The following is a 25,205-nucleotide window of genomic DNA, read 5'->3' as shown; positions in this document are numbered from 1 at the left end:
TGCTTTATTTTGTTTTTAATTTTTTAATTAAAATATTTGCTACAATACAATTTGTATTTTTCAATGGTTTAACAGCTTATAACTTTTTACTCGTACATATTATATTTATGCATCTTAATTTAAAGTGATTTATTATGTATAAATATTTACTTGTTTAATTATGTATATATAATTATTATTATCATTCGTATTACATTTTTAAATCATATGCAACTAACGTTTATTTTAAGAAAAACGAATTACTTTTACTTGACTTTATATAAGAAAATTTGAACGTGAATTAACGTTTAAAATATTTAAATTTATTTGTAAAGATTCTTTGTTGTTGGCTTCGAAAATATGGAAAAGTCATTTTCGTATTTATTTCCTACTTCTTAGCTTTTTATATTTTCTAAATTTGTCGTGTATATTTCATTTGAATGCCTAAATTGTTTTTGGAATCTAATTTTTGCATTTTGTTGTAGAAAGTGTGCAATAATTTTTGGTTACCCATGCCAATATCATGAGTAGTATTGGCCTTATGGATAGTGGGACCTAAAAGGATTTATTGTTGAAACTTGAGTCCCTCGACAGTTGCTGCGAATCAAGACCTAAAAACCAAAGGGAAAGAGCAGCTAACTTCGACAATGCCGAAGCAAGTAAATTCTTCACAAAGAGTCAATCAAGAGTGAAATACACAAATATTGAAACGCTTGACAAATTATATTACCTATAAGAATACATCTCTCATAGATAAGTGTGTTTGTATAATTTTTCCTTCTTTAATTTTTCCGATTGAGATACAAATAAATTCGAAGAAACATTTAGAGCGCATTTTGGAAAAAATGTATTGCGTATATCGTATATCTGTACGTATTATACATAAGCTATATATATATGTGTGTATGGGTAAAATCGGCTGAATGTATTATTCAGCCAACGATCCAACGAAATTGAACGGCAACTCACATACAAATAACAATTTTTCACTTTATACAAATACAAATACAAATACTATTTGTTGAATATCATCTCATAACGCATTTCACTTCAACATATATTCAAGTAATTTATTATTTCGCTAATGTGTGTGTAGTGTGTTATGTACATTCACACGCATACATACGCTAGGCCACTTGTATGCATGTGTGTGTGTGGCGCTGTGTGTGAGTGTTTACGTTTCGAGTCACTTTCGCCTATGAAAAAACGCAGCCCCATAAAATATGCAATACTTCCAGTATAATTAATTTAATATATTTTTTCCGGTTGCTATCCACGCAGTTTAAGCTTATGAGGTTCCATTAATTTCACTTTTCTTTAAATATACTTTATACAGCATGTTTGGTATACATACTCTATCAAGGGTGCGCGCTCTGGAATCTAGAGTGCCTCTAGTTTTTTCATTTTAGACTGATATTCTAGAGTTATGTTAAAAGCCGTTAGAAGGTGTACTTTAAAATGGACGTTTTATATATAGATAATGTTAGGACTTTGAGCAGAAAGTAGCGGCAAGTACTTGAAGTATTCGGTGTGACTAGAGCGCAATTCGGAGTTGTCAAGAGGTGCCTTAAGTATGTATGAGTGTGTGCTTTAAATCGCGTTTTTTAACATTACATATAGTTCTGGCAGTATATATAATATATTTGCTTATACAAAAATATTCGTTGAAGAATTCTAAAACTATTTGATGTTATAGTTTGCAATGGAATTCGTGCCGTTTAAACAATAAGGTAAGATGTTGCTGTCAATTTTATTTAGTTGTGACACAAACCTAATCGGTGACACAACCCTTCCTCCTGCCCTCTACACGGAAAGTTTTTAAAATAAAAGTTACATATGTTGCTTACATATAACAGATAAGGAAGGAAAATAACCCGTTTCACTCGTTTGGTTTCCAATGTGTACGTTTAAATATTTCATGATCTCGGTATTCTGCATAAAATTCAGCATTTGCCCCAACACATTCCCAAATGCAAATCTCATACAAGACGTACTCGCACACGCTTTCCATGTAAATATATATATGTTTATATACCACATGAGGAATTGGACGACTCTGTGGCCAATTTGCATATGCCACAAAGTTGTGCTATATTCCATCAGTGTGTATATGTGGGTGTATATTCCTATAGTTATTGCAGAACATCAGTTAGTTGATTTCGACTTTTGTTTGTTGGTTTTGCTTGGCTTCGATGCACTTTTTATTCATTTCATTTAATTTACGTTTTGTTTGTTTTTGTTTTATTTTTTATATACTTTTTTCAATGCAATACCTTTGTGGTTTACATTTACAGTTAAACTTTATACATTGTCGGTCATTTAGTTGGTTTCATTTACATTTGCAACTTAAATGATTCATTTAAACAACTCAAATTGAACTTTTAATTATCCGATTAATGGGGGTTTCCGATAATTAATGCTAAAGCGTGACTTTTAATTGGGCCGACGGATGCCTGGGTATGGGATTTGTATTCAAATGGTGAACTGTTTGTATCTGTCTGTGTCAAGCCGGCTTACACTTTACATATTCAAAATAAAACTTAACTAACGGGCACTGTTTTGTTGCTGTTGTTGTCTTGGGCCTGTCAGGGTGCTACACTAGAGCTAAGCTTTGCTGCTGTTGTTGTTGTTGTTGCTGATGTTTTTGTGGTCATACACTTGGTGTTTGCTTTTGTTGTTGCTTGTTATAAATATATGAGCTTATGTAGATCTCATTTCATTTGATTTTTATGTAAGTTTTGTAAATTTATTTATGCATTTCTTTCCATCATTCAGTTGCATCTCTTTGTTGTTGTGTTAACAGTGTTGTGTTGTGTTTTTACAAGTACATATCTAAATATTTTCTACTATATTTAATCACCATCCGCACGCATGCCCCTGACCGTGCCCGTCTGGCGCGCCTTATCCAGCTCCTCCTTAACCTCATCCTCAATCGCACGTATATCGTCCATTGTTAGACCGTACCAGCGATCAGTTGAACAAAACACTTGACTGCAAACATAAGAAATGTACATAATTTAGCACATTTGGGTACAGACTTTTATCGAATTTGCGGTTGCTTTGCTTACCGATGGAAGTTTGTGAAGAGACGTCGCTCCGACTTTTGTATAAAATTCTCTACTCTTGTCTGCAGGCCAAACCATTTAAATTCGCATGTTACTAGCTTGTAGCAGGTCATGACTGGATCAACGCGCTTCTTCCAATCGGGTCCCAAGAGAGGACCACGTCCAGTTTTTTTTGACTTGTAGCTGCATAAAGAAGAAGTTTGTATTTATCACTGAGCATTCCATTTATTGTCACAGTTATGTATATCTTGACACTGATTGGAAATTACTTCAGCAGCAATATGTAGAAAGAGTTGACTATCTGTATTTCGCACTTACGTAGTTGGATCCTCTTCGGGCTTGTAGTCCGCAGGCAGAACCGAATCATTAGCAATATCAATGTAAACCACCTCGCGGAGTTTCAGCTTTTCTGGGGGGAGTTCGTGCACCTGTAAGCACAATTATACAACATTCGCCGTTTAGAGCACAATAAGGACAAAGAGGGGGTTACATTTAAAGCGATCAAGAGTTAGATAGAAATCGATTAGCTAAGTAGGAAATAATAGGGACATGCACATCTAACAAATAGTGAAGAAAGCAATGATTAAAAGAATAGTTAGATAAACGCAAATGTAAAACGAAATAAAAGGTAATACCCAAAGCACTCACATTATTACTTTCGCCACAATCGTCGGAAAAATGTAATGAATCAACATATACAAAAAAATTGTGATTCATAAAGCGAGGATTCTAATATTTAACAGCCAAATTATAAACAGAAATGCACACGCACATCAGAATAAACGCACCCAATAAATTTTGAATTGAAATTCCATAATCAAAAATTGGCGAATTTTGAAATGATGAATTTTGAGATAGTTTTTGAAAATTGTTCGTGTATGCATTTAACAAGTATTGTTAGTATTTATGCGGATTTATAGTGTAAGTAATGGAAGAAAAAGAAAGAAACACACGAATTAGTCAAATTATGAATTGAAATTTCACTTACATTTTCTGATTCTCCCGAATCGCTCACGTGCAACGTGTCGATGGTTATTTTGAATGCATCTTTCATGAATTTTGGATTCTAGAAGAGGCCGCATGATAGTCAAGTATAGTTTCGTTAATTATAATTTAGATTTCACACTTTCCTCATTATACATGTATTTTTAATACCATGGGTTTATTGGGGAATTTAAATTTAATTTATATTATAATATTAATCTTTGAATTTTATTTTATATATTATAATATTGAACTCATAGACATTTAATCCTGATCAAATGCCGAATAGTTTCACTTAAGTTTTTATGACGGTTTTTATGGTTACGTTGAAAAATGTTAAAAAACTAAATTACTTTTATATATATATATATATATATATATTATTTATTATTATTATTTTATTAATTTTTTTATAATTATTAAATTTTGTTAACTCTCAATATTTGTAAGATTCTAAAGATTTATTATATTTAATTGTAGTCTTTTATTATTTTTGTATAATACTACAAAGCAGGACGAAGTAAATTTAATATATTTTGATTTATTATTCTATTCTATTCTCATTAATCTTTCTAATGTTTATGACTTTTTAGTTATTTATTTTTATTATTTTTAAGATTCTGAATATTTGTTAGATTTCAATTTAATTATTTTTCAAATTTAATTCAACTATATTCTGATAAAGAAGTTTGCACGTATTGATATATTATTTATTTTCACCTTTAACAGGCCTACACAATAATTTGCCTTCAATATAAGGGGAATAATAATGCAAATAAAAATTGCCTGCCCTTATCTCAGCCTTCTTATTTCAGCAGAGTTGATGTGTTTCAGCATGTAATGTATATTTACCGTAATAACCGTTCGACAATAGGGATAAGCATTCCATGCCTCTTCGTGAATCTCCAATGAGCCCTTTGGCGCCAATAGTCTTATGAACGCTGGAACTTTTGATTGCAAATGGTAGATCTTATATGTATACTGACCGGAATTATATTTGCCGCCTAGTTATATAGAAGGATAAAGACAGTCAGCTAAGGCAAAATACATCATCGTATGGCAAATCTGCTTACCCAACAATGGAAAATTTTCAAAAGGCTCGTTTTTTAATACCTCAATGCCCTCGCCGCCTCCCGTGTTCTCCTTTGACGCCTCCGCAACCGTGAATAATTGTGCTATTTGATACTGCGAAAGTAAGGTGCAAAAGGAACGTCGGCTTCATAAATAGCAGCTCGGAGGACGGCTGAATAATTCGTTCGCTTACCTCTTCCACGGTTAATGGCAAAGTCACGCGGCTGCAAAGAGTGTGTGAGAGAGAGAGAGAGGGAGAGAGGCAATGAATGCGTGTGTAAGTGAAAGAAGGTATTTTTAATTATTTAAATTTAATATGCGCTGTGTATTTAATTAAATCTAGGCCACAGGTAGGCAGGATGCCAACATTTCCTTTGCTCTGATAAATTATTTCCAGCGGCAGCCTAAAAGTGTGCCACACTTTAAGCCCAAATAAACTACGCTTTACACACACACAAAACAGAGAAAGCGAGAAAGTGGGAGAGAGAGAAAAAGGTGACAGAGAGGCGTGTTGGCAGGGGCGCATTCAAAACATAATTGCGTTGGCCTTGAAACTTATGCGCTTTGGCTTTAGTTTGCTACGGTTTTTGTGGTATAAGCCCTAATTGAAAAATTTACTGCCTCAAATACGCGACGCTAAGCTTTGTGTTTTTCCCAAGCCGACTTGTGTTTGCTCTCTAAGTAAATTAGTAAACGTGGAGAATATTGGAAATGGAAAGTTACTGATTTTATAAGTAAGTAAGTATAGGGAAGAATATTTATATTGCTTCTGTTTCTTTATAAATAATAAATTATATGTAGATAAACCCATTTAAAATATTTAATTCGAGTGACTAAAATCCTTTTTAGCCATTAGATTACAGCTAAATTTTTTAGCTGAAATATAAAAAGGCGAGTTTCGTTTGTGGAGCGTGACGTAAGCTTTTGATGCAGCCATTAAGCCGGCCAAGGTGTAAAACTTGGCCCATAAAACTGACGCAGTCAAGATTCTCATTTAGCCGCGCTTTATAAGTGTCGTCACCTTTTTTTTCTCGTTAGGGGAGCAACGAGGTAAGTTTTAGGCGCAGGGTCTGTCGGAAGGTCTTGTGTTTTCAGAGGCAACTTCCAGTAGCAATTAACCTTTTGCCATTGTTGACATTGTTGTGTGTAATGATGTGTTGCTAATTGGCTGCCTAATCGGCCCTCGCTGGGTGGTCTGTCTTATTGGACTCCGGTGAGTCGGTCAACCTCTGTCGAGCCAGGCAAGGCGGGCAAGCGAGAGGTTAAAGGAATGCTCGTTTCCTTCGCCTGGCAACACTTTGCACGCAGTCGCTGCCAGAACCCGAATGCCCGAATGCTTGAGTGGGCGTGGCTGCAAAATTTATTCACAAATTGTGCAAATTGACTTATTTACACTTAATTTGGTGAGCAAATCGGATGGTCCTCAAGCTCTGAGAATGAAGCAAAGCGAGGGGCAGAGCATTAAAGCATGTAGATGAAGTAGAATTGCTTAGAAAATGACTTTGTTAATTTCATTATGTATTCATGTAACAGATGTTTCATCTATAAACTGTTGTTCACTTTGAAATAGAACTTATTTAATAAAAGAGAATTGTTAAGAAAACTTTAATAGTAGTAGCAATATATGTTAATATGCGCACACAAGCAAAGTTTCTAATTCCCCTAAAGTCATGCAATAATTGCATGGAAAACTGTCATCCCCTTTGAATAAATTGGAGTGAAATCATGAATGTTACGTATCGTTTGTCACTTTAATCAGTTGCCGTTAAATCAATTCAAATTGGAAAACTTTCGGATAAAGTAATGTTGCTCATAAAGACTCATCGGCTCTCCCTTTGTTCAGTTTCTTCGAGTTGCCTTAAAGTGGCACAAGATAATATCAACGGCAATGGCAATAGCAACACGATTCCCGAGAAATGACTGCGGCAAATTTGTTTGCCAAAAGAGATAAGTAAATAAGTTTCCGACAGAAGGAAGGGCCTTAAGGAACTTCGTCAATAGTCGAGCAGTGAGAGGTCAAACGAATTGTTTCGGAAAGTTGTGGAAGCCAAGCGTAACGGCAATAAAAGCACGAATAAAAGTAGAGAACGCAGAGGAATAAAAGTTCAGAATCCTGTCGAAAATGGAGTCAAGGAACTGTTGGCGGGAACTTCCAATCGATGACTGCTTCTACGTTATTCATAGAGATTAATACTATTACAAGCCGTAGTTGCTATGTGCTCAAATCCAAAGATAAGCAAGTTTAGAAATTAACCGATTTTCCATCTGTGAGACTGGGAAAGCAGTGCAATACATTAACATAAAACACACATGAACAAGATGAAAGAGATAAAATGCTGCCGTTGGAAAAAGACAAAAACAAGTGGGCGGCACTTTAGAAATTGCTGCGATGTGCTTCAACTGTCACGAGTGAGTGAAAGGGGGAAAATATCATATAAAATATAATAATATTGAATGAAGAACTCTTAATGGGAGACCAGAGACAAATGAATTGTTGGACAAGTAGCTGAGCCAAGATGAGGGCGATGCTTTGAATCGAGGTCCGAAATACAAGAGGCATTGTTTTGGCATTGTTGGCATAATTGAAAATGGAAAGTGAATGAGCCTGTGTGTGTGTGTGTGTGTGTGTTTGCATGTCGTTGTGTGGTTTGTTTGTTTGTTAGCTGGTCAGATGGGAGACATTCTTGGCTAAGGCTCGGCTGATTGTGCGGTCTGCTTGCGGGCAAAGGATTCCACCTGAATGGTCGTTAGAGATTGCCTTCGCTTAATAATTGAAGCATAGAAGCAGAGCAATAAATTAAAGTGCAAATGACTTAAACAGATGTGAACACAATCTAAATGGAAGAAAACGATGACAACGAAGATATATTAAATTGTTTTTGACCCTTTTAGCAGATGTGTTAAAGTGTATTTTTAATATTCAATATAAAAACAATAAAACCGAAGTCTAATTTTAGTTTTTAATTAATGTATAATGTCTAATGAGATCAACTTAATTTTTTATACGCAAATACTACATATTTTAATAATAATCTAATATTATCTTAGCCTGAAGTCCACTTTCAGCTTTGCGCAAAACAATTAACCGGCTAAACGCTTCAAATGTCACGAGTTAAAACAGTTATTCCTCCCATTTTCTCCGTGCTTCATGTTCACAGACCATTGGCCGTCATAAACAAAATACTGAACTATTAAACTGGAGCTGTGGGGTCCATTGTGGGCTAAACTGTAAACTGTCTGGCCATGCTATCTAATCTCTGGTAACAACCAGTCGCATACAGCCATCAAAACGTAAACCAAATTGAACATTGCGGATTGCGGCTAAATGAGCGAGCGCGTGTGGCATTCGAAAATTGACCTTAACTCGGAAAGAGACGGAGATATCGCCAAATATAAATAAATGGACAGAATGAGAGGGAGAGAGAGAGAGAGAGAGAGAGAGAGAGAGAGAGAGAGAGAGAGAGAGAGAGAGAGAGAGAGAGAGAGAGAGAGAGATACAAGATACAAACTACTATAAATCGGACTCATTATTAGTCATAAAGTCACGCAAGTAATAATTACAAAATGATGACTATTATTATGACAATCTGGCGCAAAAATATGATTATAGATCAAATAGGAAAAAGTTTTATTGACATGATCACAATGTATTGCACGTGGAATACTATTGATGCCTTGTACAGATAGGCATACTTTGTCTATACCAATATAATATACTTGAAAAAATAGCAATGCTAATACAAGGGATATGGTAAATTAATATTGGTGTGGCTATCAATTTTCTATGGAAATGCTACAATTCGTACATAGAGATTAACTTGTTGCTTAAAATATACAAATTAGAAATAAATAATAAAAATGATAAATTTATTGCAGTTTGAAATACTCATATGACAAAGTTTTTAAAGCTACCTTTAAGTGTTCCATAATATTATATCTCTTTCTATTCCAGCCAATCATATGCGATTAAAATTAAGCAAAAAGCAATGTTACACCAAATGTTCGCACACCTCGCAATAAAAGTGAATGTTTACAAAATAGATGCATAGGGGTTGAGCAATAAATCAATCTGAATTCGATTTGGTTCGCTCTCATTCTGCTTTATTATTTCATTTGTATTTGTATTATTTTGCGACTTTTAATTGTTTATTTCTGTTTGCAGAATACAAATTTCAACGCTCCGTATAAATGATGAAAAAAGTGCACCCATTGCGATAAAGCACATAAATATTTCAATTGCCGTTGGCAATCGGATAAACTGGTCGGGAGTGCATGACCCGAACATACCCTGTGCTTAGCTGCGAATAGCAGAAGCAATATTTGATAAATATGTCAAATACAAATGTATATACCGCATAAACTAGGCTTATAGATAATATGAAGAGAATTTTTGACCCGCTACGATAACTCGAATTTAGTGCTTTGTTATTTAACCAAATGATTGCGAGAGTGTTTGTCTTTCATTTAGCCTTTCGTATTGGATTTTAATGGGCACACGATATGAACATAAACAAGCATGGTTATTGTTTATTTGAAGCGCCGGCTCCCCACTCTCTCGATCATTAATTAATTACTGATGTGTGGTTAAGAACTGTTTACGAGTTCGCCTTTGTCACTTTTATTACTGTCGACAGTTTTCCCATTCACAATTCCAGATAACAAACAAATACAACAAAATATATGAGAAACAATTTATCGCTTACTCTGCAAATGACCTACGTCCCCCGGCCACCTTCTCGACTCCCACAAGCCAGCACAAAATTTCATTAGCGAAATTCATATATTCACCTTTTGTGGTAAACAGAGAAAACCTCATTTAGTTCGAATTCGTTATTTTTAGCTTCTTCCACCTTTTGCCTTAGTGTTTATTCTGCGAAAAGGTTCTTTGACCTGCGCTCAAATTGAATTTATTAACACGAAGTAAAAAATTTAAATTGAGAGCAGCAGCTTTCAATTAATTCGATTCTATTGAGACTGAAATATATTTATTTATACATACATATATTTCATCTAGTTAATGTGCACAGAACATAATGTCGAATATACATAAATCTAATCTATTTCGATCTTAGCAGTTTTATTTTGGTCCGCTTCCGCTCGATAATGACTAATTTCGGGACGTAATGGCCAGATGGCCGGAGACACCTGCTAATGACAAAATGCACTCACTCTATACGATGTGCCAATCGACTTACAGTTTGCATCAACTTTACAAATATCAAAATACATATCTAACTATTTAAGCCAAAGTTTTTGGTAATATAATCCCGTTTAAACATTTCTATTTGTAATAAAATCTATTTTATAACTCTGAAAATTTAATTATTTTCAACGCTCCCACTTTTCAAAGCAAAAACAAAGATAAGCAATTCCAATATACATATATAAATGTTTATCCAACAAATGATGTCTGCGTGTTTGTATATATGTACATATTCATAATCGTTACCCATACTTATTTATGCTTCTCACGTGCCTTTAATTTAATTTAGACACAATTTATCCACACATAAATATTGTTGATTTCTATATATAAATCTATATATATAAAAGAAAGTTGTGTAAAAGTGATGACCGCTTATAACTTGATTTGGGCTGAACCAATTTTCATGGTTTTTGATTTGTTGGATTTGTCTCCGCAACGAGTTTAGTATAGGGTCTTAAAAATACTGAAAAAATTTGCCGAATACTTGAAAAACGCGGTTTTTTCCCCAAATGTTCAAATTTTTTTTATACCCAGTAGGCTTGGTAACAGTGACAGTTTTGACAATAGTGTAGAAGTAAATAAACAAATGTAGTCAGTCAGTCTACGGTCTCCTGACCTCGAGCAGACCTGACTATTCAAAAAAAAAAAAAAAAAAAAAAAAATTTTCAAATCAAAAGGAAAAATATTTCAAATCAAAAATCTGCAAAAAATCAAAAGATTAAAACCTGACTGTTCAAAAAATAAATAAAAAATTAAAAATTCGAAATTAAAAAAAAAAAGGTAATTATTAAAAAGTGTATTTTTGGCTTTTTATATTTTCGGACTTTTAAACTTTATAAATATTTCAAATCAAAAATCTGCAAAAATTAAAAAAAAAATCAAAAGATTAAAACCTAACAATCAAAAATAAATAAAAAATTCAAAATTCAAAATTCGAAATTAAAAAAAAAAAGTTAATTATTAAAAATTGTATTTTTGGACTTTTACAAAAGCTAAATATCTCGAAAGTTCAGGTATTTGTTTGTCTCAAACATAAATTTGTGTAAATTATTTATATTTATATTTCTCGATTGTTTTATATGGTTTTGTGCGAGGGCAGTATTACTATTAATAAAAATGCCGCGTCCTAGAAGATCTAATCTTTCCCGGCGGACCCATAATGCAATTAGGCAACGGAATAGCGCGAGTCAATTATCTGACGAAGAGCGAGAAATCGCCCGAGAAAGGCTCCGCGTTAGTACCCAGGGAAGAAGGGCCTTAATTCGTGCTTCTCAAAGAGAGGCAGCCCGTGAAATGGCAATAAGAAATGGTTCAAGGATTGATTTGAATCGAGCAGCGTTTCGATATGATTGCACCATTGATTACAGCTTGAATCGTTTAGTTTGCATTGGTCCAATGGACGTTGTTTGCTAGCATTGTGGCGCATTGAAGTTTGCTGGTGAAACGCCCGGTTTGTGCTGCCTTAGTGGTAAAGTGACATTGCCATTAGCGGTCACCATAGCCATTGCGTTCCCTGCTTTATGGCGAAACACTAGAATCACGACATTTTCTAGCGAACACTCAAAAATACAATGCCTGTTTCCAAATGACATAATTTGGGGCGGAAAATATTGGAGACGGATATTTAAGGTAATTTACGTTAAAAATTTTATTTTCTATGACTGCCAAAAAAAAATTTTGAATAATGTAGTTTGTTAGATTTCTGTAAATAGTGTTTGTAAATATAACTATAATAACTATGGCTTTGAATTTAAAGATTCAAGGCCAGATTTGCCATCGCATTGGATCATTGCAACCTATTGAAGATGCACAGCAAAAATTCTTGCAAATATACTTCATGGGCAATATGGAAGAACAACTTGACCGGCGTCAAGAAATGAACACAGCTATGAAAAGAGCAATTCTCCATGATTTGCATGCTTAGAAATTTAAACCAACCAAAACTGTGCAATGGAACGCGTTTGGTGATAAGAAAACTGATGAGCAATGTGATTCACGCGTTGATACTCAAAGGAAAATTTAAAGATGAGGAAGTTCTTATTCCTAGGATTCCGATGAGCTCAACAGATATGCCCTTTGAATTTAAACGAATTCAATTCCCGCTTCGTCTTGCCTTCGCCATGACGATCAACAAGTCACAGGGCCAATCTTTGACTATTTGTGGCCTCAATCTAGAAAATGCGTGTTTTTCTCATGGTCAATTGTACGTGGCATGCTCACGTGTTGGCAAACGATCCGCATTATTTGTTCTTGCACCCGACCAAAAAACGAAGAATGTCGTTTACAACAAGGTGCTTGAATGAAAATCCGATTAATAAATTTATCAGTGTATCCCAGCCTGAACAACATAGCTTTCAACAATTTTTTACCTAGAAATAATATAGAGGGCAATGCAACGTTTGCCGGGCCAGCTAGTGTAATACATATTGTTTTTTATATATATAAATATATATATACATGTATAAATATTCCCCACATCGCGCATTCCGCTTATCGCTATTCCAGAATATAATTTAGCATTTAAATTGTCTAAGTAATGCCCTAAATAGCCCTCTAGTCAATTATAGCGCATACATCAGGCATTCAGCACGAACCTAACCTGAGTGCGAAAGAGAGGGAGAGAGAAAGAGTAAGTACACACACTAGCGCACATGCACATATCTAATAGGAACAGGCGACGACGTTATCAGTATTACCAACTTGTTTGATTATGGTTGCTGTTGCTGTGGTTGTTGGCGCAGCGACTGATAACGCAGCTGGGAAACCGGCGCGTAAAATTGCACAAAAGTGAAGTCGAAAATGAAAAGGCAAAGGGGCGAAAGACAGAGAGGGATAGCGAAAGTTGCTTGGCAAAAATGAGTCACACACAATAAAGCAGAGAAGCATTGCAAACTTTACAACGCTCACAACGCCAACGATAACAATTGTTAACGTGGCAAGTCCAAACTTCATATACTTTAACATTTTAGTGCTTTTTGAATAAAAGTTATAATTGAAAATAACACATAAAAAAGTTAAAAGCGCTCATTTGAGTCGAAATCCAATCGCCGAAGTTAGCGTCGACGCTCATTACGTCATCGACGAAGTCTTTGTAAACAACCAAAAATTTAGCAATGACAAATAAATGTGGAAAGCGGAACACTTTCGGTTCTTGTGGATATGACAACATCTGCTCAACAATATTAAAAAAAAAAAAAATAATAAATAAATGTGTCTAAATACACATATTTAAAGTAGAAAGTTGATAAATTGGATTTTGGAGCGGTTGGCAACGCGGCAACAGCAACAGCAACGCGCGAGAGTGCAAGAGAGAAAGAGAGCGAGTGCGTCGCAGCTGAGAGCAAATGAGCGTAAAATCGATTTTATCACAATCAGCGGCTTGTACACGTTTTGCAATTTGAGAAGGACCCACATATAGATAAATAGAAAGAAAAAAAATAAAACATTTATAAATATTTAAATTTACTTACAATTCTTTGATCTGCATTTTCCCAAATGTATTGCTCCGTTAATTTACTGCTTGACAGGTGTCGTTTCGTCAGATGGGAGAATGGGATGGCACAACAGAGAATCGGGGAGAAGAGATCGGAAATTTTGATTTAGATTTTATTTACTTATTTTTTTAATTGAATTGGTTGCACTTGAATGCAACCTTCACACACACAAACACCCAAGCTCGCACGCATACACACAAACATGCACGTTTACACGCGATCACGGGCAAGGATGCATTATTGCTTATATTTTCAATGACAATAGAAGAAATTAGTTTGCGGCAGTTTTTACACGTTTCGTTTGGCTTATGTATTACAACGTGCAATGGTAAATGCGGCCGCTGACTGCCCACTTTTTTGGCAGTTATTCATTTTGTTGTATGTCGGCAAAAAGCACGAGTCATACGCAGCCACACATACACATATTAACGCGACCGCTCTCACATACATACTCGCACACACAAATCAACACAAGCGCAGAGCGAATGGTGCTTCAAGATATTTTTATAACAAAAACACGTACAACTTCTATTCCTAATTGTGTTTAACTGGCGATTTGTTTACTCGCGGTAGCGCTTTTCGTAGCCAGTTTCAGCAGTAATAGTAATTGATTTTTGTACACGACGACCAGACGAAGTGTGACCGAGTATTGCCAACCAAAAAATAATGCATAACTCTACGATACTTTTGCCTTATGAGTACTTATCGAAATTCATGTTACTGCCAATATCGATACATTGGTCTCAGTAATCGTATTACCTGCACGTGTAAGACCACTGACCAGAGAACACATAGACTAGACATGTAGTACAAAGTTTTTCAACACCGAAAAATCTGACTCATAGGGCCTATCAATTTCGTATTTGCTCGGCTCTTCACTTTTTAGGTTCGGGCTACGAAAATATGCGAAGGTACAATCATTCCGCTTCATGCGCTCGACCGAGATGGTCAAATGTTGAATAAAAGATGCCTCTATGCTCAATTTTTGTTCTTGCTCTCTCGCTCTCTCTGCTCTCTGCTCTCTCAATATGTATATGTATGTATGCATGTGAGCACAAGCAGCAGCTCACGAAAATTGAAATTTCTTCGCGTTAGACTGCCGTTTCTTCCCTTACGTGAAGTGTATTCCGAACTCTTCAAGCCGTTTGCCATGCGTTTTCGTTATTATTTGTGGGAAGGGTATGAAAGCGTTGGTGCGCATAATGAAAATGTTTTCGCGATTAGCATGCATACACACTCTCGCTTGCTACATGTACTATGAGCATTTGTATGCCTGTGTGCGAAGCTCTTGCCGCCTGTAGCAATTTTACAGCCCAGCATTTGCATTTGGTCGATCTTGTGAAGTCCTCACATACATATGTATGTATGTATGTATATACATTTGACTGTGTGTACGCATGGGATGTGCTGTTCACAATCAGTGTTGCCGAAACTTTTTCAGCAAAAGTAGCAAAATCGAAGGCTGAAAGTAGCTAAAAGTAGCCAACTTTCTTCTAAAATAGCTGAAAAAGTAGCAAAAAAGAAAACAGTGCCGTTTTTTTTTTTTCATAAAAAGTCAACTTTATTAATTTAATTATTATATCTCATCTATGACCACCAACTCGTCATTTTCACCATTGTCGCTTTTATAATTTGCCTTTATTAAGGTAGTTGGGTGGAACGCTATACTCATAGCAAAAAAAAAAAAATAATTCTAGATAAAAAAAGTTATCGGATGAGTTATCGAAAAAATATGATGCATGCCAAATTTCAGCTGCGATGATTCCTTCTGCCCGTTACATACTTTTTCACAAAACCATTCCCATTTTCAATGGGTTCAGGGTATAAAAACTGATAAGAAATGAAATTTGCATAACATTTTAGAAAGCTTACCTATTATATATATATTTTTGAAAATAGCCAGATTAGTAGCTAATAGCTGTTTGAAAATTTGTGTAGCAATCGGACTCAAGAAGTAGCCAGATCTAGCTACAAAATAGCTGATTCGGCAACACTGTTCACAATTATGGGATATCACTTGTAGAAGCATTTGTATGCCTATGTGCCTTTACATGTGCGTGTGTGTATATCTTTGTTTGTATGCTTGGGAGATGAACATTGGCGTGTGCCTACCTCAACTTTTAATGGTGTGTATGTACATACATATACAGGTGCATGCAAGTAAAAAAACGTATCAAAAGTAATGGGAAGTGCACCTGTCACTTTAGTTAGTCCGCTATTTAAATATAAGCGCGCATCTTCAATTAAAACCCAAAATCGTTCACACCATTAAAAGTTGAGGTAGGCACACGCCAATGTTCATCTCCCAAGCATACAAACAAAGATATACACACACGCACATGTAAAGGCACATAGGCATACAAATGCTTCTACAAGTGATATCCCATAATTGTGAACAGCACATCCCATGCGTACACACAGTCAAATGTATATACATACATACATACATATGTATGTGAGGACTTCACAAGATCGACCAAATGCAAATGCTGGGCTGTAAAATTGCTACAGGCGGCAAGAGCTTCGCACACAGGCATACAAATGCTCATAGTACATGTAGCAAGCGAGAGTGTGTATGCATGCTAATCGCGAAAACATTTTCATTATGCGCACCAACGCTTTCATACCCTTCCCACAAATAATAACGAAAACGCATGGCAAACGGCTTGAAGAGTTCGGAATACACTTCACGTAAGGGAAGAAACGGCAGTCTAACGCGAAGAAATTTCAATTTTCGTGAGCTGCTGCTTGTGCTCACATGCATACATACATATACATATTGAGAGAGCAGAGAGCAGAGAGAGCGAGAGAGCAAGAACAAAAATTGAGCATAGAGGCATCTTTTATTCAACATTTGACCATCTCGGTCGAGCGCATGAAGCGGAATGATTGTACCTTCGCATATTTTCGTAGCCCGAACCTAAAAAGTGAAGAGCCGAGCAAATACGAAATTGATAGGCCCTATGAGTCAGATTTTTCGGTGTTGAAAAACTTTGTACTACATGTCTAGTCTATGTGTTCTCTGGTCAGTGGTAAGACTCAAAACAAATTCAATGCACGTAAATTATTGAAAACCACAGTAGAATGGGTAAATTAAACGTCACGGTGCTGCGCTATCTCACCAGAGAGGATTTTCGTGTGCTCACAGCCATCGAAATGGGCATGAAGAATCATGAATTGGTGCCAGGGCCACTGGCTGCTGCGATTGCCAACCTTAAAACTGGAGGCGTACATAAATTGCTAAAAGAACTCTGCAAGCACAAATTGCTGTCCTATGAGCGTGGCAAAAAATGTAGGCAAAACGTTAAATAATACCTGTATTATGTTATTAACAACTGAATTTTGCTTTGCAGATGACGGGTATCGCTTGACCAACACTGGCTATGACTATCTCGCATTGAAGTCTCTCACGTTGCGTGGCTCTGTTAGCTCCTTTGGCAACCAGATTGGCATTGGCAAAGAGTCGAACATATATGTGGTTGCCGATGAGGAGGGCACGCCTATTTGCTTGAAGCTGCATCGCCTGGGTCGCACCTGTTTCCGCAACGTAAAGTCTAAGCGAGACTATCATGGACGCCGGCACAAAGCCTCTTGGCTCTACCTGTCTCGTATTTCTGCTACACGAGAGTTTGCATACATGTCTGCTCTATATGATCGCGGCTTTCCTGTACCCAGGCCGATTGATTTCAATCGGCACTGCGTTCTTATGGAGCTGGTCAACGGTTGGCCCATGTAAGTAGATCTTAATTCAGCCGAGTCTGTTTTCCATTCAAGTTATGTCATTCTCCTATAGGACACAAGTGCATGAGTTGCGGGATGTGCCGCAAGTTTACGATGACCTTATGAATCTCATCGTGCGTCTCGGCAATTCGGGTGTCATTCACGGTGACTTCAACGAGTTCAATTTAATGCTCACCGATGATGGAAAGCCCATACTTATTGATTTCCCTCAGATGATGTCTACTGCCCATGAGAACGCTCAATTGTTAGTGGCTGAAAAAGAAATCAGATTCAATATTAATGTATTCCCATCCTTGGCAGCTTTTTTGACCGTGACGTCACGTGTGTACGTGAGATGTTCCGACGCAAATTTGGCTACGAAAGCGAGGATTATCCCAAATTCAGCGATTTGGTGCGCGAAGATGACTTGGACGCAGAGGTCCATTGCACAGGCTATGGCTTCACCAAGGAAATGGAGCAGGATCTCCTACAGGAGTACGGTATGATTGAAGAGGTGGAAAATGCAGAAGAGGAGGCTAACGACGAGCCGCCAACTCTGGTGCCCGCAGCAGCCGCTGAGATCGATGAGTGCCGCAGGCAATTGGAGAATGAAGTATCGTATAGCGAGAGCAAGCCTACACAGCAGAAGTCGGATGATGCGATACGGCGTTACATTGAGTCGTGCACGCAATACCTAGGCAATCTGACTGTAGGTCCCGAGGTATCCGATCACGCTTTAGCAACAACACCAAAATCGGCTGCCCCCGAACAAGAGTCGCCCATTTCTACTAGCGAATCTAATACCGCTGTGAAAGAGACTGCTGATTTTGGTTCAAAGGAAAAAGAAGCAACTGCTCTAGCTGATGATGTGCACTCCATCAGTTCAAACGACTTGGAAACGGATGAAATGCCAGAGCTGGCCGGCCTCGATCCCAATTCGCGCATGTACCGCCTTAAGATGGTTGAGCAGATGCTTAACGATGCACGCAGTCAGCGCTCCTTTTCCACAACGGCCAGCACGATAGCTCCGTCTGTGATCACAGATCGCATACGTCGCAACATGGACGTAAAGGAAAAGCGGGATCAGCGCAAGCGTTGCGTGGCGAAGGGAGAGGCGAGTGCTGTGCATCGCCATCGTAAGGAAAACAAAGATGTGGTCAAGGAGTACGCGGGCTGGGACTTTTAGATTATTTCTTATCCAAAGCCGTGTATATACGCTTCTACAATAATCAACGATCTAATTATAATATAGCAAGTACTTTTATAATACTATTGAGAACTGTTTTATGAGTTTCGAAGATTGAGTGAGCTGCTACAAATGCAAGAGTCAAACTCGTCTATTAGACAAACGTCTATTTACATTTATTGGCCTATTTGTTTCGAGGATTTTAATATGCAGGTATAAATATCAATGTATTAAATCAAATAGTCCACATCGATCAAATTTGGGCAGCTGCTTTTTAACATTTTCTTGTCGCCCATTGTTATTCTGCATTCTTCTGATATTTCGCACTCGCCCATCGTCAAGAATTAGAGCACAGCCATCCGGATTGTCTCAAAGTCTGAGAAGCCAGAGAAGCGCTCACAGTTAGAATAATAAATAATAGGTGTTTTCTTTATATGTACGAGATGTGCTCACCTATGCAGCAGAAATTGCCTGAGCTTCGGTAGTTAATAAATGATCATTCACGCAGATACCCACAAGCAGCTTATAATAGTATTGAATAAGTTCGTCTAGTTGGTTGTTGCGCACATCAGGTGACTAAAAAAGAATAGAACCATGGCTGACGACGCCCAGGCAGAGTACTGGAAGTCAATCAGTAGCATATCAATTATGTGGCATTTCGGATTATGTGGGATTACGTAGTTAAGATCGTGGTCATCATGTTTGGCTTTGCCAGTTGCGGGCTTTATAATAATGTCTTTAACTTGCAGCTCTTCATCCAGATTATGGCATCCGCATAGCTTCCACATAGGAAACGGTCAGCCATCCCAGTGCAGTCTTGAAGAGATCCCCATCTTAGTCGTCGTTGCTGAATCTCCCACAACGACGTACACTCCAGTCACAATTTATAGCCGCTAGTCCCACATAGCTTCGTCATGGCAGTCGTTAATCTAATGTCTAATGTAAATTGCATTAGTTATAGAAATATCGTTCACCGTGGAACAGAAAGTCTATATAATAAGATAACATCCGATCAGATTGTATATTTACAATGAAGTGAGATAACTTTATATTGAATTTTATTTTGTATGTACGTCTAATATATGGTCTAAATGTGTGATCTCTTTTTCCATAGGCAAGCAGTTCCACTGTGAGAGGCATATATTATATGATATGTACTTATATCTACAAACTGTTATTAGAAATAAAATGAAATGAATTAATAATATGTTCATACACGCAGTGTTATTCCACTATAATTTTGTGGTCAATAAATATGAATAATCTGCTCTTTCAGTTTTATCTTTAAAGAGCAGCTTAACAGTGAGATCAACTTGTCAAGTTTTTGGGGCTGTAGCTGTAGGCCAATGTGTGTTATAAGAACATTTAATTTGAAATTAAAATATTGATATATATTAAACATGTCGATCTTTAGAGGAGGTCTACAGCAGACTACCTGTAAAAATACCTTCAACAGTGGTACATAAATAAAGCTCCTAGAATCTTGTTGGTTTTCGTTCCTACAGAAATACAATAAGAAGAATGTTGCAAAGAGCATAGCTAATAGTCTAATGTTTAGACTTTTCATGATTTAAATAGCAGGATATACAGCTTATAGGTCTACTATATTTATTTTGAAGTAAAACCTTAGGTTTGGTCAGCCATCTGCGTGAGTCTCAAATATTTGACGATCTTAATACTGTTGTAGATATATCATACCTCGAATATTATTACTGAGATAGATCTTATTTAGATCTTGCATACCTCTCAAATCGCTCAAAATTTAAGTAAATTGGAATTAAGCACTATTATATCATTGTCTTCATAATTTTCTATGATTCCTTCCTTTTAACTTTACTGTTTTGCAAGACATTTTTGGTCTCAAAGATGGACTTAAACCCCCTTCCTCGAGGTTGTTGGCGCCGCCAACTTTATAGAAAACTGAGCTTGCACTTGGTGTTCTTGGGCGGGCTAGTCAGCTTAGCCCGGGCAATTGTGCAACAGCTGCTTAAGCTGAAACTCGCAGCCAAATGACGTATGATATAACAACGTAAACTCTCTAAGAGTTTGACTGTATTTTCAATGCAATTGAAATTGTCAGTACTTAAATAAATCTAGATTTGCACTTTTATTTTGAATGAACTGTATAATCTTTTCATTCTGTTTAAGCAATGCATAAAATATAGTATTTTATGAAAGTTTAACCTATGAAATTTCAAGCTTTTATCTCTTTTAAATATGCGGATCTTAGTGGATTAAAACATGGAGAAATTTCGACATCGCAGCCTTGAAGCTTTCAAGCAAATTTAACTAATTTTTATTTAGCCTACTCACCCATGGAGTTACTATTTTCAAACTGCGATACCAACAGTCGAATCGTGGGGTACAGTCATCAAACTTGAAAATCTTGTGATATTATTGAATAGGTTTTTTACAGGTGTTTCCTGCCCACGTCAAGTTGAATCGATAATAATGTCTTTAACTTGCAGCTCTTCATCCAGATTATGGCATCCGCATAGCTTCCACATAGGAAACGGTCAGCCATCCCAGTGCAGTCTTGAAGAGATCCCCATCTTAGTCGTCGTTGCTGAATCTCCCACAACGACGTACACTCCAGTCACAATTTATAGCCGCTAGTCCCACATAGCTTCGTCATGGCAGTCGTTAATCTAATGTCTAATGTAAATTGCATTAGTTATAGAAATATCGTTCACCGTGGAACAGAAAGTCTATATAATAAGATAACATCCGATCAGATTGTATATTTACAATGAAGTGAGATAACTTTATATTGAATTTTATTTTGTATGTACGTCTAATATATGGTCTAAATGTGTGATCTCTTTTTCCATAGGCAAGCAGTTCCACTGTGAGAGGCATATATTATATGATATGTACTTATATCTACAAACTGTTATTAGAAATAAAATGAAATGAATTAATAATATGTTCATACACGCAGTGTTATTCCACTATAATTTTGTGGTCAATAAATATGAATAATCTGCTCTTTCAGTTTTATCTTTAAAGAGCAGCTTAACAGTGAGATCAACTTGTCAAGTTTTTGGGGCTGTAGCTGTAGGCCAATGTGTGTTATAAGAACATTTAATTTGAAATTAAAATATTGATATATATTAAACATGTCGATCTTTAGAGGAGGTCTACAGCAGACTACCTGTAAAAATACCTTCAACAGTGGTACATAAATAAAGCTCCTAGAATCTTGTTGGTTTTCGTTCCTACAGAAATACAATAAGAAGAATGTTGCAAAGAGCATAGCTAATAGTCTAATGTTTAGACTTTTCATGATTTAAATAGCAGGATATACAGCTTATAGGTCTACTATATTTATTTTGAAGTAAAACCTTAGGTTTGGTCAGCCATCTGCGTGAGTCTCAAATATTTGACGATCTTAATACTGTTGTAGATATATCATACCTCGAATATTATTACTGAGATAGATCTTATTTAGATCTTGCATACCTCTCAAATCGCTCAAAATTTAAGTAAATTGGAATTAAGCACTATTATATCATTGTCTTCATAATTTTCTATGATTCCTTCCTTTTAACTTTACTGTTTTGCAAGACATTTTTGGTCTCAAAGATGGACTTAAACCCCCTTCCTCGAGGTTGTTGGCGCCGCCAACTTTATAGAAAACTGAGCTTGCACTTGGTGTTCTTGGGCGGGCTAGTCAGCTTAGCCCGGGCAATTGTGCAACAGCTGCTTAAGCTGAAACTCGCAGCCAAATGACGTATGATATAACAACGTAAACTCTCTAAGAGTTTGACTGTATTTTCAATGCAATTGAAATTGTCAGTACTTAAATAAATCTAGATTTGCACTTTTATTTTGAATGAACTGTATAATCTTTTCATTCTGTTTAAGCAATGCATAAAATATAGTATTTTATGAAAGTTTAACCTATGAAATTTCAAGCTTTTATCTCTTTTAAATATGCGGATCTTAGTGGATTAAAACATGGAGAAATTTCGACATCGCAGCCTTGAAGCTTTCAAGCAAATTTAACTAATTTTTATTTAGCCTACTCACCCATGGAGTTACTATTTTCAAACTGCGATACCAACAGTCGAATCGTGGGGTACAGTCATCAAACTTGAAAATCTTGTGATATTATTGAATAGGTTTTTTACAGGTGTTTCCTGCCCACGTCAAGTTGAATCGATATGTTGAACAAGGAAAATATCTTCAGCAAGTGCAATAGATGTTTAGGCTATAACTAGAGGCTTAACTGTACGAGCAGACTTTAAATGGAATGACTTGGCATTTTAAAAATAAACGAAGTTTCGCGAAATTTAAATTGCTGATTAACTTATGTAAATAGTCCCTTTCATTCAGTCATGAAATTGTTTTATGTGTATCTTAGATAAGATAAGATTATGATAACGTACTAACAAGCTATTCAGTTTCTTGACTTACAGCTTGGGATGGCTAATATAATTTCGATAGTGTGGAAAGGATTGTTAAATATATAAATGATTGTATACTGCATAGTATGCATTTATATTTAACAGGTCTTTGAATCATCTGATTGAAAATAACTTCTAAATTAATTTTGTATCGGGAATAAAGAGAGCATTTATAAAATTTTCCCAACGATAATTCAATATATTTAAAATTAGAATCGGCAGATCGGTCAACAGTCCAACGGGTCACTACACCACCTATTTCAAAGATGGACTTAGAAGAATAGCCTTTGTACACAATATTAAGGAAACTAAAAGAGTTCTAGCTTTTGCAAAGAACTAGGAGAACAAATTATATACCGATAATTTATAACTTTTAAATATATGAATTTATGTATGTATCTGCTTATGAACGTAAAAAATATAAACTCTCGACTATGAAAAATGTTTCAGTGTCATTTGAACTTTTTATAAAAAACAACGGGGAAAACTATATGTAATTTTATATTGAAAATTCAGAATAATATTAATATAACGTCCGCATTGATTTTTGATAAAATAAATATTCGTTTATAATTTTTGTACAATATACGACATTAAAATTTCAGAAGAGTCATTTTAAATATTAAAATATTTATTAATTTTGTTCCACCAAGTCTAGCAGACCACTGCGATCGAACTCGGGTAGCCATTTTATAATAATATCTTGAAGCCTCTTGTTGCTGTACATAGATCTTCTGAAGTTTCGACCACGTTCATCGTCCACCATGAGCCCATTGAAGTCGGCATCCTTCGTTTCTTCGTTGAGCATTATGGCCTGGCAGGTCAGACATGCGGTGACAGCTATGAAGGAAAATATAAATATAGCTTCCATCCAACAATGGAATCAACTATGATCTCACCCATGAATTTTCCCTTTTCGAGCTGCAACACCAACTGCCTGAGCGTGGGTGTATAGCCGCCAAACTTCAGTTCCCGCAGGGTATCCACCAGCACCTTGTGATAGTATTGGATCAGGGCGCTCAAGTGGTTGTTGCGCACCTCAGGCCGGAGTGAGGTGTAGAAGAAGTAAAAGAGATCCACGACAGGCGGAGCCCAGGCTGAGAACTGAAAGTCAATCAGAAGCAAGTCCAGCTGGCTGTGAACAGTCTTTTTTCTCAGCATTATATTGTTTGTCCACAAATCGCCGTGAGTTAGGGTGTTGAACTCGTTTTCTTGTGGGTCGTAGACTTTCTCCGTATATTCCATCACATGCTTCTGCAGGGCTCTCAGCTTGTCCTCGTATACCTTGCCCAGCTCTGGACACTGCCCGGCAAAGTCTGCGGCCATGCCCAACAGGCTCTCAAACATGGGCGAGAATCCTCGGGTGTGACGATTGAAAATGCCGTGATCCAGTTTGGTGAGCAGTCCGGGCTGGCGCTCATTAAGCACTGAAGAGCAGGCGTGCATCTTGGCCAGCTTTCGGAGCACCAGCTTTGTGTGTTCCAAGTCGAAGCCGGTCAAGCGGTCGCCCAGCACGTAGTTCAGTACAGCGAGGTCCTCGAAGATGATGGCCGAATGCTCGTAGTCCACGTGAATCGTCTTGGCAAACAGCTTCTCCGACTGCGAGGTGCCCTCCAGGAGGAGGGTTAGCTGTGGGAGGATCTTGTCGTACATGACCATTTCCGTGTAGCTCGCTTGGTAGCTGGCGAAGATGTTGGATATGAACGGATCGTTCTCATAGGTGGTCTTCACAATGAAGAACTCCGTTTCGCTTTGCGTGCTTCCGCCTGGGATGTAGGTGACTTTGATCCTGGTCATTATGCTGGCATAATTGTCGCCTTTGGCCGTCGCTGGCTTAATATTTAGGTCTCTGATGCTCAGCCCCCCGTCCTGCTTATGGTGCCGGAGAATAGTTTCCACATAGGACTCGGTCAGCCACTGTGGGGCAGGATGGAAGCTGTCCCCATCTTGGCTGCCGTTGCTGTTGCCGCTCTTTATTTCAACCATGTTAGTATGGGTTTCGCAACGAGTCTGAGGCTCGCATTCATTCCGAAAGCTATGTGTATATAATCTTGCATTATAGCAGTCGTAAAGCTGACTGATCTAGACAAT

The 25,205-nt window shown here is 36.9% G+C and overlaps 3 protein-coding genes and 2 long non-coding RNA genes across 8 annotated transcripts; 2 read left to right on the top strand and 3 right to left on the bottom strand.

Annotated features, from left to right (window-relative positions):
- Positions 1-2,143: 2,143 nt before the first annotated feature.
- On the bottom strand, positions 2,144-14,482 carry vib (phosphatidylinositol transfer protein vib). Of its 3 annotated transcripts, none has more exons than XM_018000177.2 (9): positions 14,323-14,482; positions 13,776-13,821; positions 5,293-5,323; positions 5,102-5,213; positions 4,881-5,032; positions 4,033-4,110; positions 3,363-3,472; positions 3,048-3,227; positions 2,144-2,970 (listed from the first exon to the last, which is right to left on the bottom strand). In XM_018000177.2, the coding sequence occupies exons 2-9, from the start codon at positions 13,790-13,792 to the stop codon at positions 2,832-2,834; spliced, it is 819 nt and encodes a 272-aa protein (XP_017855666.1). In that variant the 5' UTR covers positions 13,793-13,821; positions 14,323-14,482; the 3' UTR covers positions 2,144-2,831. The 3 variants fall into 3 exon arrangements, with proteins under 3 accessions (XP_017855666.1, XP_017855663.1, XP_089318965.1); XM_018000174.2 differs by lacking the exon at positions 4,033-4,110 and adding an exon at positions 3,693-3,773; XM_089462839.1 differs by lacking the exon at positions 4,033-4,110 and adding an exon at positions 3,693-3,773 and having other exon boundaries at positions 14,252-14,471.
- On the top strand, positions 10,550-12,655 carry LOC149270899 (uncharacterized). The gene is made up of 2 exons (XR_016268669.1): positions 10,550-11,318; positions 11,405-12,655. It is a non-coding gene; the product is annotated as an uncharacterized LOC149270899 (long non-coding RNA).
- On the bottom strand, positions 11,430-13,765 carry LOC149270898 (uncharacterized). The gene is made up of 2 exons (XR_016268670.1): positions 12,675-13,765; positions 11,430-12,599 (listed from the first exon to the last, which is right to left on the bottom strand). It is a non-coding gene; the product is annotated as an uncharacterized LOC149270898 (long non-coding RNA).
- A 1,928-nt stretch (positions 14,483-16,410) lies between the features above and the next one.
- Positions 16,411-18,791, top strand: RIOK2 (RIO kinase 2). The gene is made up of 4 exons (XM_018000167.2): positions 16,411-17,091; positions 17,153-17,531; positions 17,593-17,784; positions 17,841-18,791. The coding sequence occupies exons 1-4, from the start codon at positions 16,884-16,886 to the stop codon at positions 18,703-18,705; spliced, it is 1,644 nt and encodes a 547-aa protein (XP_017855656.1). The 5' UTR covers positions 16,411-16,883; the 3' UTR covers positions 18,706-18,791.
- On the bottom strand, positions 17,858-25,180 carry LOC108608682 (uncharacterized). 2 transcript variants are annotated; one of them, XM_089462838.1, is made up of 6 exons: positions 24,014-25,180; positions 22,738-23,954; positions 21,019-21,360; positions 19,383-19,641; positions 19,159-19,325; positions 17,858-19,081 (listed from the first exon to the last, which is right to left on the bottom strand). In XM_089462838.1, exons 1-2 carry the CDS (start codon positions 25,098-25,100, stop codon positions 23,749-23,751), a joined length of 1,293 nt encoding a protein of 430 aa, XP_089318964.1. In that variant the 5' UTR covers positions 25,101-25,180; the 3' UTR covers positions 17,858-19,081; positions 19,159-19,325; positions 19,383-19,641; positions 21,019-21,360; positions 22,738-23,748. The 2 variants fall into 2 exon arrangements, with proteins under 2 accessions (XP_089318964.1, XP_089318963.1); XM_089462837.1 differs by having other exon boundaries at positions 19,159-19,641.
- Positions 25,181-25,205: the final 25 nt, after the last annotated feature.

Source organism: Drosophila arizonae, chromosome 2 (assembly GCF_054131065.1).
Source record: "Drosophila arizonae isolate 15081-1271.41 chromosome 2, UAZ_ARI_1.0, whole genome shotgun sequence".
Classification (NCBI taxonomy): Eukaryota; Metazoa; Arthropoda; class Insecta; order Diptera; family Drosophilidae; genus Drosophila; species Drosophila arizonae.
Note: the sequence above shows the minus strand (reverse complement) of the source record. Positions and strands in the feature narration are given on the sequence as shown.